General features: G+C 42.3%; 5 protein-coding genes across 5 annotated transcripts; 3 read left to right on the forward strand and 2 right to left on the reverse strand.

The window, feature by feature from the left end:
* Nucleotides 1-168: 168 nt before the first annotated feature.
* On the forward strand, nt 169-2,354 carry BYT42DRAFT_328624 (WD40-repeat-containing domain protein). The gene is made up of 3 exons (XM_051563060.1): nt 169-195; nt 268-1,297; nt 1,438-2,354. Exons 2-3 carry the CDS (start codon nt 501-503, stop codon nt 2,234-2,236), a joined length of 1,596 nt encoding a protein of 531 aa, XP_051423821.1. The 5' UTR covers nt 169-195; nt 268-500; the 3' UTR covers nt 2,237-2,354.
* Nucleotides 2,355-2,596: 242 nt separating this feature from the next.
* BYT42DRAFT_568927 (uncharacterized protein) lies at nt 2,597-3,291 on the reverse strand. Its single transcript, XM_051568228.1, has 5 exons — nt 3,233-3,291; nt 3,064-3,168; nt 2,900-2,983; nt 2,783-2,820; nt 2,597-2,706 (listed from the first exon to the last, which is right to left on the reverse strand). Exons 1-5 carry the CDS (start codon nt 3,233-3,235, stop codon nt 2,673-2,675), a joined length of 264 nt encoding a protein of 87 aa, XP_051423822.1. The 5' UTR covers nt 3,236-3,291; the 3' UTR covers nt 2,597-2,672.
* A 299-nt stretch (nt 3,292-3,590) lies between these two features.
* Nucleotides 3,591-5,059, forward strand: BYT42DRAFT_568931 (maf-like protein). Its single transcript, XM_051568229.1, has 4 exons — nt 3,591-4,004; nt 4,133-4,388; nt 4,523-4,630; nt 4,732-5,059. The coding sequence occupies exons 1-4, from the start codon at nt 3,972-3,974 to the stop codon at nt 4,743-4,745; spliced, it is 411 nt and encodes a 136-aa protein (XP_051423823.1). The 5' UTR covers nt 3,591-3,971; the 3' UTR covers nt 4,746-5,059.
* A 1,113-nt stretch (nt 5,060-6,172) lies between these two features.
* On the forward strand, nt 6,173-8,527 carry BYT42DRAFT_568940 (uncharacterized protein). The gene is made up of 5 exons (XM_051568230.1): nt 6,173-6,973; nt 7,054-7,543; nt 7,648-7,802; nt 7,891-8,014; nt 8,090-8,527. Exons 1-5 carry the CDS (start codon nt 6,311-6,313, stop codon nt 8,356-8,358), a joined length of 1,701 nt encoding a protein of 566 aa, XP_051423824.1. The 5' UTR covers nt 6,173-6,310; the 3' UTR covers nt 8,359-8,527.
* Nucleotides 8,528-10,828: 2,301 nt separating this feature from the next.
* On the reverse strand, nt 10,829-11,947 carry BYT42DRAFT_593559 (phosphoesterase; the record flags this gene model as incomplete). Its single annotated transcript, XM_051570710.1, has 4 exons — nt 10,829-10,885; nt 10,956-11,213; nt 11,296-11,601; nt 11,663-11,947. The coding sequence occupies 4 exons, from the start codon at nt 11,945-11,947 to the stop codon at nt 10,829-10,831; spliced, it is 906 nt and encodes a 301-aa protein (XP_051423825.1).
* Between the last annotated feature and the right edge of the window lie 1,959 nt (nt 11,948-13,906).

Below are 13,906 nucleotides of genomic sequence, written 5' to 3' on the forward strand. Positions count from 1 at the left end.
CCCGTGCGTACACATCCCCCATATTTTTTTTCGCCCCTGTCTTGCTTTTCTGCAGTGACCAAGCATCCACCTGCAGAGGGGACATGAGAAAAAAAAAAAACCGACGATGACAAAAAAACCCAAGAAGCTTTTTATTTTATTTTTTTACCCCTTGCTGTTCTGTGTCGATTCGACATTAGAAACAACAGCATAGACGTACGTCAACCCAGCGCCGCTTTTCTTTCTTTTTTTTTATTCGCTCTACTAAAGTCCATCACTGTTTTGAAGGTCTTTTTAACGACGCTAAAAAAAGTAGCCGATACATTTTGCCCCTTTCTTTTCCCACCAACTGCACCTGGTTTCTTTTTTTTTCTTCCTTCCTTTCTCTGTTTTTTACAGCCTTTTTCTCCTCTTCTCTCTCTCTCTCTCTCATCTCTTTTTGTGTGTGTGTGTGTGTGTGTGTGCGCGCTACTTTTTTGTCTATTTTATTTTGCTCTTAATTTCTTATTAATATTGTTGCGATGGATCCGTGTATCATGGAAGAGATTTCACCGCCGGCCACACCTCCTACCCTCAGTTACCGTTCCCCACAGCGATCGAAACCGCCGTCAGTTGTGGAACTCCAAGTGGATACCCATGCTTCTCCATTGGCAACGTCATTCATCCATGACGATCGGTTGAATTACATTAGCAATGTCAAGAGTATATTCACACGACTGAGTGCACGACAACAACAGACGTTCATTGCTGAATTGCTCAGTTGTTGCGATAACCAGCTGTTGGCTTTTGTAAATACCCTGATTGCTCCCAAGCTCAAGATCGACTTTTTGAAACAGCTCCCTATTGAACTGGCTCTGCACGTTTTATCATTTATTGACGATCCACAGACACTCGTACGGGCTTCCAGAGTGTCGTCGTTTTGGTATGAGCTACTCAAAGACGAAACTACCTGGAAAGCGCTGTGTCTGAAACATCATCGACGTCGTCGTTCATTACAATTTCAACAACCGATATCCTACAGAGAATACTTTCGACACAAACACAGCATTGAAATGGCCTGGCGAAAAAACACTGGGAAAATCACCACCTGCACTAACCACGTTGATTCCGGTCTGGTGACGAGTCTGCAGCTCGACAAACAATTCATTGTCATTGGATGCGACAACAACCGCATCGAAGTGTTTGACAGTACCACCGGAAGACACATCCGAAGTTTACTGGGTCACGAAGGTGGGGTGTGGGCATTGCAATTCATCAGAACACTGGATCCGGAACTTCAACAGGAGTATCATATGCTTGTTTCCGGAGGTTGCGACAGGTAAAAAAATTACCTCATAATGACTAAAACATCTTCTCAGAAATTAAAAATGACCCAGAAAAAGAAAAAGAAAAATGAAAAAATCACTTGCTGGGACCGAAAATTCACTGACTCTCGTTTCGTTTTCTATTATTCTTCAGGGAAGCTCGTGTATGGGATCTCGCTACAGGGCAAACACGTCATGTCCTACGTGGTCACACGTCGACCATCCGGTGCCTAAAAATTTTGAACCCTACAACCTTGATTACCGGTTCTCGCGATACCACTCTAAGAATCTGGGATATCGAGCATGGTACATTGAAGCATGTATGCATCGGCCATCAACTAAGCGTACGTTGTCTTGATGTGCATGATCATCGAGTCGCTTCTGGTTCCTATGATGCCACAGCAAGGTTATGGGATACCAATACAGGAGAGTGTTTGCATGTATTTGTGGGTCATCATTCGCAAATCTATGCCATTGTTTTCGATGGTCAGCGCGTCATTACGGGAGCTTTGGATTCTACCATTCGTGTCTGGTCAGCTGCTACAGGCCAATGTCTCGCCACTTTGCATGGTCACACCTCACTTGTCGGTCATTTACAACTCTCGCCTACCGATGCCTCTCTACTTGTCAGTGGGGGGTCCGATGGTTGCCTACGTCTGTGGGACCTCAATCACTATGAATGCAAGCACCGCATCTCGGCTCACGATAACTCTGTCGCTTGCTTACAGTTTGACGATAAACGAATCCTAAGTGGCGGAAACGATGGCACTGTCAAACTATGGGATTTGGAAACAGGGTCTCTGATTCGGTCATTCACACAGCCGGCTAAAACGGTATGGAAATTGCAATTCAATGACACCAAAGCCGTCGTAGTCATGCAACGACTCAAGCACGATGGCATTACGCAAACTACACAAACCGCTATTGAACTCCACGATTTTGATCCACTGTAAAACTTCTATCCGATGATAGTCCTCCATCCTCCTGCTGTCTTTTTTGTTACTGTCGTTGTTGCTTTTTCTTTTTTCCTTGTATCCTTGTTCATTTTTTTTTACAATCACTCAGTTTGTTTACCCTTCCACGCATCCTTCCTCGATTTCCGTACCACGATAATAATCACAACCACAAAAACGTAAAATCAACAATGCTCCGCTTCGCTCCGTATTCGCATTTTTTTTTCTGATGTTGGATGACGCTTTTGCATTGTTCTGTTCATAAGCATCACAGCATTCATGGCGCGCTTACTTTTCTCTTTTTTTTCTCTTTTTTCTTCCTTCGTTACATGACACGTTTGTTTTTGGACGTCGGGTTCCGTTTGTATTGTAAGCCTTTTTTTTTTTTCTTTTTGCTTTTTTGTGGAAAAATGATACATGACTTGATTTATTGCGTCTATTTCGATCTTGGTGTCTCCAAATACCAAACACTATTGAACAAGAAAAAAATAAAAGGAGTGAGCCTCGCCTTGCATCGTAGTGTCAATACACCATTTCTAGTCTTACCTATTCGTGGCAAATGCTGCTGGCGCTGTAGGTTCTGCCTGTAAAGAGAAAAATACAAAATAATAATAATATGTGAGTACAAAGAATGCCGAATGTTTATTCACGCGGTATATATACCAATTGTCCACGGAGAGATCCTGTCATGCGTCTGTCACGTTCCATCATTTGTTTTTCCCAGTTATCAAGACCATATCTGTGAGGCTAAAAGTAACAATGTCAACTTTCCTTGTCGTAATTTCGTGTTTTTCGTGTTTTTCGTTTGTCGATTTTGACTATTTTACCTTGCGATCGTTGGCGTAGTACTTGACCATGGAGAGACCACTTGCGGAAACAGTAATCAAACCGGCCATGAGGCCAAAGGGAATAAGGGCTTCGAAGGGGACGGGCTGCAGGTAAAAAGGAGAGACATTAGTATAATTATAGACGTGAATGGTCTTGCTAGGACTATACCATCTCGAGTAATGTAGGTACTGTTCAATAGGAAAAATCAAAGATGGCCTCAAAAAAACATAAAACTGCCCCAGGCCCACAGTCCCCCAAGCTGACGTCACAAATGTTAGAGATTGCGGGGATTAAATTCCCAGTTGCCCTTGATGTATATGACTGTTGTTCGTTAAAATACGGTGAAATCGAGTAAATAATGCGTAAAAAGGGGGTTTCGTTAGGTTGAGTAAAAGAATACAAGGAGCCGCTCAAACTTCCAATAACTGTATTGTGGAGGAAACTGCTTAAGAAGTTTATTTTTACTCTGTTCCTCTAGTTTTTATATTCAACTAAACTATAGTTGGTTTCGTGAAAGTTTGGACAACCAATTTTCAAAAAAAAAAGAATCAATGACGTCGCACTTGAAATACATCACGCTCTCTATTTTGCTGTGCGTGGGCTGAGTGCAAAAATATATTCGCACTTTGATTGCTGGTCATTGGACGATGTTATTGCCACTACACAAGAGTCAAAAGAAAGTCGTCTTGGCTTCGGCTTCACCACGACGACGTGAGATTTTATCAGATTTGGTAAACTATCGAAAAGGAATATCGGACCAGAACAAATGACAAGTCGCACTCATGGCATGCATGACTCGTCTCATTGATAGGGCATTCCTTTTGAAGTGGTAACTACTTTCGAAGATGACGCAAATAACCCGCTTGCCTATGCCAGCCCGTCTGATTATGTTGCAGATACGGCCTTAATGAAAGCCCGCGAAGTTTTCGAACGTTGTCAGGCACGTGTAACAGAGGCAAAAAGAGGGAGGAGTGAAAAAAAAGGGGCAAGGTCATATCACATTTGACAGGTGGCACCTGGTTTTTTTTTCTGTGCTGTGGGGAGCTAATATGTTTGAATCATTGATAGGATGATGCTACTTTGCCTGATGCGGATATTGTGATCGGCGCAGATACTGTGGTTGTCATGGACAACGATGTATTGGAGAAACCGCGAGATGAGGCGCATGCATTGGCCATGCTCCAACGTTTGAGCGGTCAGACACACCAAGTATTCACAGGTGTTCACATTATATACAAGTCCGACTCTGAGGTCAAGCAAACGGGTTTTGTCGAGTGCACTCGGGTCAAGTTCTCCGAGATTGACTCAGATACCATGGCTGCATGTAAAAATAAAGAAAAACAAAGAAAAACGATACAATCAAGTACAAACGGGCTTTTAAAAAAAGGAAGCCGGACTGATCAACGGTTTTTATTATTCTTTTTTTTTCCTTTTTTTTTTTTTTTTTTTGACATGTAGATATTGCGAGCGGTGAGCCATTTGGCAAAGCAGGTAGTTACGGCATTCAAGGCACGGCATCTCTGTTTGTGGAATGGATTCACGGCGATTATTGGAATGTGGTATGTCGTACGTCTGGTTTTTTTGTCCCAGCTTGCTTCTGAGTCTGGGGGAACACCGCCTTTTTGTTTACTCATTTGCATATATTGACTCTGTTTTGCTTTCTTTAGGTTGGCTTACCTAAAAGCCGACTTTATCATCAATTGAAGCAGCTGATGGTTTAAAAAATGGACCACATGAACCTTCCATTTGGGTACACATCAAGATAAGAAAGATCAGCTAGCCGTGAATAAGCGATTTCAACACTTCATCCACCCTGTTGATGGGACCTGCTACAGAACACAAGAAATGGGGTGAAGCATCACAAGTGCTACCATCCGAATAAAGTGTGCTAAGAATAAAGGGAAGATAGGGTGGCACAATGATCGCTTTTGAAGTTGTTTGTTCGCTATACCATAAATGATCAAAGGGAGCCAAATCGAAAAATGAGAACATGTGGAGTTTGAAGCCAAACCATCCACCGCTGTGCTCTTATTTGTCACTCACACTCAATGCATTTTTTGGGTCAAGGAGAATTTTTTAAAGATCGACACATGCGCACACACGCACACACGCACACACACACCACACACGCAGTGTCATTTACAAAAACCTTTGGCAAAAAATAAACTCGAGCCAAAACGGAAAGCAACACAGAACGAGAAAAAAAAAAGACTGCTCTTTCACAGATGTTTTTTTTTTCTCTTCTTGTTCTTTTTGACTATTTCATTTTGGCAGAATTGGATTGGTGTTCTTCAATACAAACACGCTTTACTTTTTCTTTTTTTTTTGACGCCTGATAAGATTTTCCTTTTTTTTTTTTCTTTGTCAAATATTACCATATCCTTCCTTCGACAGTTTTTTTTTTCCTTTCTTTGTCCTCTTTTTGTGAAAATATCCTGATCTTCTTATTCAAGCTTTTTTTTTCTTGTCACATCGATTCTTTCTTTGAAATTTTTTTTTCTTGGCATCCTAGTTACTGTTGCCTATACAGCGCCGGCTCGCTTATCCCAACAACACGTAAAAAATATAAGCATTTGAATCCATTCTTCTATCCTTGCTTTTATTCAACTCACAGTGTGAACAACTCTTTACTTCACGTAAGCTGGCTTTCTTATTGGTTTGACAAAAGATCTCCATGGGAATTGCTTTGCCAAGGTCAATGACACTCATTGGCCTCATCTCTAGATCGTCACCCCCGGCATAAACACTTGAATATAAACGACAACCGTTCATAGCACCAACCAACCACTATTCTCATCGAGAAATACGTCAAAAATCACCACCGTTTTCCCTTTTTATTTTTTCGAGAAAACGAGAGGAACAAGACACCACAATATCAGACGAACAAAAAAGACAAACATAGTTTACAATGGACGGCAACAGTTGCGAAATGTCCTTATCTGACAGCCGAGCCGACCCTTTTTCATTTACAGCTCATTTCCCTCTGTCTTCCGACATGATCATTTCTAACCACTACGTTTCTTCCGAAATGCATATGGTAAGTTGAGCTTATCAAAGCCCCTCATTGTGGAAAAAAGCTTCCCATGGTCCAGTAATCAGGGGGTGTCGCTTGGCTTATTTCATGTTATTTACTCATAATTGCTTGATGATTAACTCCAATCTCGTTATCATCCAAAATCACAGCAGCCTAATGGAACAGGAGATATTTTGACGCCTACACCATCTCAGCCGCCGTATGTGGCGACAATGGGATCTCTAGATTTGCAACAACAAACGTACCCAAGCAGTACAACAATGGAAATTACTCCGTCGAATCAAAGTATGGACGTCAGCGACCAGTTTTTCCAGCAACCCTTGGTGGAAAGCCAAGCTTCAGCTCTATTTGCCGCGAATTACATGATGCCCGCCAATCCAGTGGATCTTCATATGCCTCCAACTCCCATTGTAAAGAGTCAAGTCGGTCCTAGCACCCCCATGTCTTTTATGCAGCCATCCATGGTCGTTTCATCTCAGGCTCAATCTCCCTTGCCCCCTACCTATCCGCCAATCACGGACTTTGACCCGACCGCTTCATTTGCCTCTCCTATGCATCAAGTAAATAACCCAACTACAGAAATGGCATGGTTATCGCAATCACAACAACCGCAACAACCGCAACAACCAGCCTCAGCCACTCTCCATCAGCATTTCCATGAAGCGGAGCAGCAGCAGCAACAACAACAACAGCCAACGCAATCCATGACCGGAACCGACCAGATGCTATTGGACACAACGAGCGCTTCTTCCAACCTGATGGATTTCAATCAACTTCCCATGGATTATTTTGGAACCATGAATACGAACCTTTCGTATGCAAATATTCCTTCAATGTTTAACCATCCTTTCCAGGAAACTGGTCACCGTGATAGGGTAAATGATTAAAAGGACAGAGCGAGGAAATGCCAAGACATGAGGGAATGGATACTGATCCTGAATGGGGAAAAAAACAGGCTCACGATGCTTTCAAATTCGGTTACCCTTCTGGTATGCCTTTCCTCGTTCAAGCTACCGAGCCAAACTTCACTCCGATTCCCACACCCGTAGTACCTTCAAATGTAAGAGATGACAATGCGATACCCGTCAAAGATGACCAGCGAAAAGTGCGGCGTTCTTTACCGAGACGTCACACTGTTTCCACCCCTTACAGCGCCAAAGCCAAAGACCCAATCGACCCCGCCACTACCATCAATCCCGAACAACCCCAAGCTAAATTCCGAAAGTATCTGAAAGCAAAACGACATCGATCGCTTGGCCGCTTGGAACTCCCGCCTTCACCGAGTCCGCACGATGAACGACGTTTAGCCGAAACCTCCTCGCCTTCCGTATGCAGTCCTCTTTCAGCAGAACTCGATATGCTTTCCAATGAACAATTGCTGGAACGGGTGGTAGAATTGGAGCAGGAAAAACAGGCTGCCCTCGCACCCGCTATGGATCGCAAAGGTAAGCACCCGTTCCCGGCAAACCCGCCTGGTTTATTGTGATCAGAGTCAATCGGTAGCTAATAATTTTTTTTTTTTTTTTTTTTTGGTTACCCTCTTCTATAGTTTCCAGCGAATCATCTATAAATTTTGAAGAAACCCAAGATGATGAAGATGAAGAAGATAAAAATCAATGCTTATGGGAAGATTGTATGCTAGAGTTAAATTCACTCGACGATCTGATCGATCATGTCAAAACAGCCCATATTGGCAGTGGCAAGGTAAGGAACAAAGGAAAAAAAAAAAAAAAAAAGGCAATACCCGCCAGAAAACTCATGCATTTCATTGGATTCGCTCTTGCTTGCACAGCCACTGTATTATTGCGGCTGGAGAGACTGTCATCGTAAAGATAAGCCATTTTCGAAACGGCACAAGATGCATAACCATCTCCGAACTCACACCGGAGAGCGACCTTTTGCATGTACCGAAGAAGGTAAAAAAACTTTTTTATTTTTTTTACGTTTGTCTTTTGTGTGACACGACGTCTTAGCCAAGCCTTTCCCTTTAGGTTGCAGCAAACGATTCTCGCGCCCAGATTCACTTACAACGCATATGAAAATCCATACGAATATTCGTCCCTATTTATGTCCCTATGAAAATTGCGGCAAGGCTTATTATCACTTACGATCTTTACGCAAACACGAACGAACGCATGACGTCGGAACGGATCACAGCATGCCGCCCACCAACGTAGCACATACACTGCCTGCCCATGTTGTTCAACCGTCGGAAGCATCATTGACCAATGAAATCCCACCAAATACCCATTTCCTTTGATGGAAAACCCTGTATACAGTTTATTTTCAAGTTCCAAGTTACAAAAATTAAAAAAAAAGGTCTAATGACAAAAATTTAAGCAGCAATGAAAATAGTCTGAAGACAAACTGATTTGGAAAAAATCATGAGTCAAAATTATGGAAAATAAGCAAGTCAGTCTAGCGAAATGTGTATGCAGTAAGCAAAAGCTTCAACAGGCCTTGATTACCCGGAGAAACGACCAAATGAGAAGCACAGGCTCACCCAGTGCGATGCAACGCAGGTCAGCGTGCCAACATGCCAAACACGCGCCGGAACAATCGATGGTCGGTGGATCATAAACTGTTATTTGAAAACATCAGGATACGCCTTCTTTATTTTTCATTATCAACCGTCTTTGAGCTCATTCTTTGGTTTCTTTTCGGAAAAGAAAAGTAATAAAAAGGAAGACGACAACGCATCCCGCCTAGGTCCTTGCACAAACCCTACATGGCTCTACTCGCGTGGATACCTGTGAGGAATCACAACTGTTCAAGTAACAGAATATAGAAGCACAATACGGCAGAAAAGCCGAACTCTTCATCCGAAACCGAAGCTCACAAGCACAATGAACATTAAATATACTGAACTTATGAGTGTCATTCACCAAGTCGTCGATTTCAACCACAATTGGTCATCAAAGCCCCTCTTGTTATCACATTTTTTTAGTGCAAAAAAAAGCAACTCGCTATCCACCAAGCTTCTCTCCCAGCATCGACCAAACAAGTTTTCTTTACTCGCTTTTTAAGCTGCTACTTACCGGAGACATATAATCTAAAAACATAGAGACATTAAGAAAAAACTACATTGGGATATCGAGTTGTTTTCTTGGAGCCTTCTATTTTCATATCGCTTCATCAGCAAAAGATAAGCCTGTGCAAAGTTTGCATGTGTCATCCGTTCAAAGGCATTGCCAATCCATAATTCCAAAGGTCCGAGAAAACCGTGTATGCCGATAGAATAATGTCAATACTGTCAAATGTTACGCTTCACAGTTAGATACAGCGTCGTCGAGTGTAAAGCAGGTAAGGAGCAAAGGAACCCTTACATGTGTTATGCCGCGTGCGTGTCGTAGCTGGTGCATGATTAGCTTTTCTGTATCTCCGTTTGATCATCGTAAGCTTAACCTTCTATGAGGGCCAGCCAATGAAGCGGATTCATTTGACGCAATACGTAGATGACTCAATCATCCACCGCCACGTGTGGCAACCTTCCAGTTTTCATTGAAATAGGTCGATTAGAAAATAAAAAGGGGGCTTACATACCTTGCCTCAACTCATATTCAAGTACTTATGATAATAGTACTGAGACGTGATTAGGCTCTCTATCGATGCAGAACATATCGATGCGGGGGCCTCAAAATGCTTTCAATAGAGTCCATTGTCGCCAACGGCATAAGAAGAGACAGATCATAAGATCAGAAAAGTGCTCTATGAGAACGAGAATGACGAAGCAGTCAAACCATCCCGAATTTACACCGATCAATGCCGGGAATATGGAGATATTGCTGGCTCGCGGTTACTGCTCTGCATAGTAGGTCATGCGCGTATTTATGATGTGTTGCAACAATTGGAAGAGATGCAGATCAAACATAAATGAAATACTTACGTAGAGATCAACATAGATGTATCGATCGATCCACAGAACGAGATACCATAAAGTCCCAAACTTGTACGCGCTTGTCACAGTGGCTGCGAAGGGAAGGAAAAAAGTTTGGTGGGGCGATTTGATATTGAAATGAATATACTATGGGTTTTAACGGTCTTGAGCGATGAGGTCGACTCTGCATTGAAAGTTTAACTAGTTGCTCATAATCAGGATCGATTCCTCTGACTTGCCATTTTCTGCTGTTTTTCAACCTCCCAATAACAGGATTCAATTGGCAGCATGGTAGTGAGCTCGGTACGAACCGACGGTGCATTGGTTTTTGTTACCAAATTATAGAATTTAACGTTGGCAATAAAGAGAGAGGAATAAGATACGAGAATACGAGAGTCCACTTTTTTTTTCTTTGTTTTTATCGACGAGGGCTCCAGGTTGGTCTTCTTTGGCCCCGAGACCATCTATCAAAGCAATCGCATTTTTTTAATCCGATTTACAGAATATTCACAAGTGTAGCCAATTTAGTAAGTGATCAAGCTCGAAAACTTCTTCAAGCAAAAGCATGATCAAGGCTAAGCCTCCACTGTATTATTTACTTGTTTTCAAATAATGCGCAGGATAAACGTAACCAGGCAAGAGACCGATTTTGAAAACGGTTGATTTAAAAATACTTGTAAGCGATGAACTTGCTTTTCCTTTGACCATTACGTAAACCATTGAAAAGCCGATTGATGATTGAATGACCTCAATGACTGGGTGATAAAAATCTCTCAGAGTAGTTGGTTTATATATAAAGTTTCGATAAAATAAATATACATTTATATAGAAAATAATATGCACAGCACACTATTTAGAGCTTGATGGGTCTGGCAATGGTGTCGTTGCGACCAAGATCACCGAGCTTCCACTAAACAAGGTAAAAGAAATGAGCAAAATATACATTATGAAAATGAGACAGTCAATCTCATGTTACTTACGTTGTCCTCAATGGTTCTGAGGAGGGAGTAATGGTCATATTCGGTATCATCTTCCAACTTCTTGGAGCTGCGCTTGAAGTCAGGGCCGAAGAGGACAGTCAAGACACGGTTTCTGATGGAGTAATCATCGGTTTCATCAAAGGTAGCAACGAACATTGTGTTCTTGTTCAATTCCTTGCGGGTAATTCTGGGTTCGAGGAAGAGTTGGAGCCACTTGGAGGCATAGGTCATGTCAGTGTCGTGACCATCGCTGTTCATCTGTTATGGAGGAAGAAGAAAAAAGAATCGCTGGTTAGCCATACCATCATCGAAAAAAGAAAGCTTGACAAAATCAACTTACATCGGGAGTGAAGAAGACGAATTGAGGAACGGCATCGTTTTCAATATCGATATCCAATTGAGCGCTGTTGACGATCTTGGAGCAACGCTTGGGGTCATTGGAGATGTTGGTGAAGGACATGAAGGGGTTATGCTTGCGGGCATAGGTACCAATTCTCATGCTCTTGTCACAGTTGCCCATGTAACCTTCCTGGTAAGCCTTCCAGGAGACACCCTTGGCTTCCAAAAGATCCACAATGTTCTTGCGGTCAATGTTGGACTCGTCATCACCGTTGGTACCTTCAGTATCACCACTGATCAAGGAAATCTATAGGATCCATAATGAGATCATTGAACTGTTTTGCACAATTCATTACTTGTTTACATACGTAGTTAGGCTGGGAAGGATGGGTGGTGCCATTGTAGTTGGTCAAGGCAACACCGTTGTGAAGTCTGGCCAAGTTGGAGTAGTAGGCATCGTTCTTGGCGGTGGTATAATCCTTGTTCTCAAAGATGATGATCATAACGCGGTCAAAGTGCTTGCCCTTGACAATGTGGTTGCCCTTGTGGTGGTTGTGGTGGTGGTTGCCACGAGCTTCAAGAGGAGCAGCAGTGACAGTGCTGGCAACAGCGAGCAAGGCAGCGGAGATCAAGGCAGTGGCGGTGAATTTCATTGCAATTCCAAAGGATAAAGGTGAACTGGGATGAGAGATTAAAAGCTGGATCAAAAGCTGCCTTTTATATATTCGCTGAACGATAATGGCATCCGCCAAAAATAAAAATATATAAAAAAAAAATTAGAGCCCTGCGTTCCTTGGACATCCGTCAGATGACAGGTTTCCCGGTTGCGTGGGTAGATCAGTAAACGGTCGGGGAAACGGGTTGAACACAATGTGCTCCCGATAACGGTATCGAGTCTTGGTGGAACAGCAACGGTGAAAAACTGACCTTTTATGGTGATTTTGTAACGAATGAGGAATTTACTAGTGTAAAACCTCATTGCGGTGCCTTTAAATTCGCCAGAAAAAGAAAAAAAAAAGACAGAGCGGGAAACTATAATTCCAATGACAGGTCAAAAAATACCCTCCTTATGATATAATGCTTGTACCATTTTTTTGTCGCAATAGACAACAGGGAAAAAGGATCCCTGGCAGAGCCATACAGAAAATGTTATTATTATCATGGAAGGGGCCCACACGATCTCTCTTTGAATCTTCGTTATACATGTGGACCGAACCGTTTGAATTGACGATAAGATTCCTAATTCCCATACAAGTCGTACTCGACCCAACAGTTACGGATGTACAATACTGCTGTTTGTTACCCACAACAACCTTTCATACTCGGGCTCACTTCCATGCTTCATTGGCTTTTTTTTTCTTGCTTCAATTATTTTTACTTTTTAAATGAAACTAACATAAAAATTAAAATGGTCTAGCTTATAGTGATGGTCTTTTGTTCTCCCGTATTAGCATTGCCCTAATGAGGTGAAAAAAGGCGTGGTTCCATGATGATGGAAGCAGGTCAAGGACGCTAAAAGTTTATTAAAACCGACCATTTTGGTAACACTTAAAAAGGCTGGATTCGGTAACGTATTTTACAGCCCACTGTGGTACATTACCAATTTACAGCTTCTCACCTGAAAATTTCCAGTCCAAGTCAAATTTCCCCCGCTCTTGCCAGAGCCAATCGTCTTGTCCCCGCATTTCTCCACAGATCTGCTTCTCCGCATCATTGATCCGTTACATTTCCCCCCGCTTTTGGAGAAATTACCCGCCACATCATATCGTTGGATCCATCCTCTTCCCGCTCCCCCGGTAACTGTCCAACGTCTTAAAAAAATTTAGTCTCACATGATTTTCCGTATCACCATGGTGTCTCGAAATGATGACAGTTTTCACCCTTTCCGGTATATTATGGCTCCCCCATCTACAGTACTGATGAACAGGCTACTTTTAGTACGCTACTTTCCGTTGTACCTTTGTTTCCCAATTTGGCGCTTAACCAATTAGGGACATTAAAATATTTCCTCACTTTATTATTTTTCCTCTTTTAGATCATTTGTCTCTTTCGAAAATGGCTGTATATGGTTTTTTTTATTTTTTTCCACACAGAATGAACAGGGCATCATCGGTAAAGTCAGGGAAGATATTGGACTCATCGAAATGTTTTTCCGATGGCCAAGATGTAATCATGATGAAAAATCGGTTTACGCAGACGTGTTGTTGTGGCTTCCTATATGGCTACGGAGTCACTGATACAAAAGATTGTCCCACTTTTTTTTCCCATGGAAACTGTTATCTTGTACGCTAGGAACACCGATTGGAAAAAACAAAGCCGGCAAAAGGTGAATGCCATTATCCCTGTAATATTTTTCTTTTATTTTGGAGTAGCGAGATCTGTTCCGGTTGGGACATGGATCGGGAAGTTAAAGGTTTCAAAACGATCCACAAGGAAAATGCGAGCACACTACTGTATCTACGACATAATCGAATGTTGTAGGTTATGTGATGGATCCTAGACAATAGTAATTAATTGCGTTACCGATGTTTCATGTGCCTTTGGCCCATCATTTACCGCATTTTGAAACAGGCGACCTCTGGAGACAGCTCAACCACAACAGGTTCGTTGCG

Source organism: Radiomyces spectabilis (genome assembly GCF_025331425.1).
Source record: "Radiomyces spectabilis strain NRRL 2753 chromosome Unknown BYT42scaffold_6, whole genome shotgun sequence".
Lineage (NCBI taxonomy): Eukaryota > Fungi > Mucoromycota > Mucoromycetes > Mucorales > Radiomycetaceae > Radiomyces > Radiomyces spectabilis.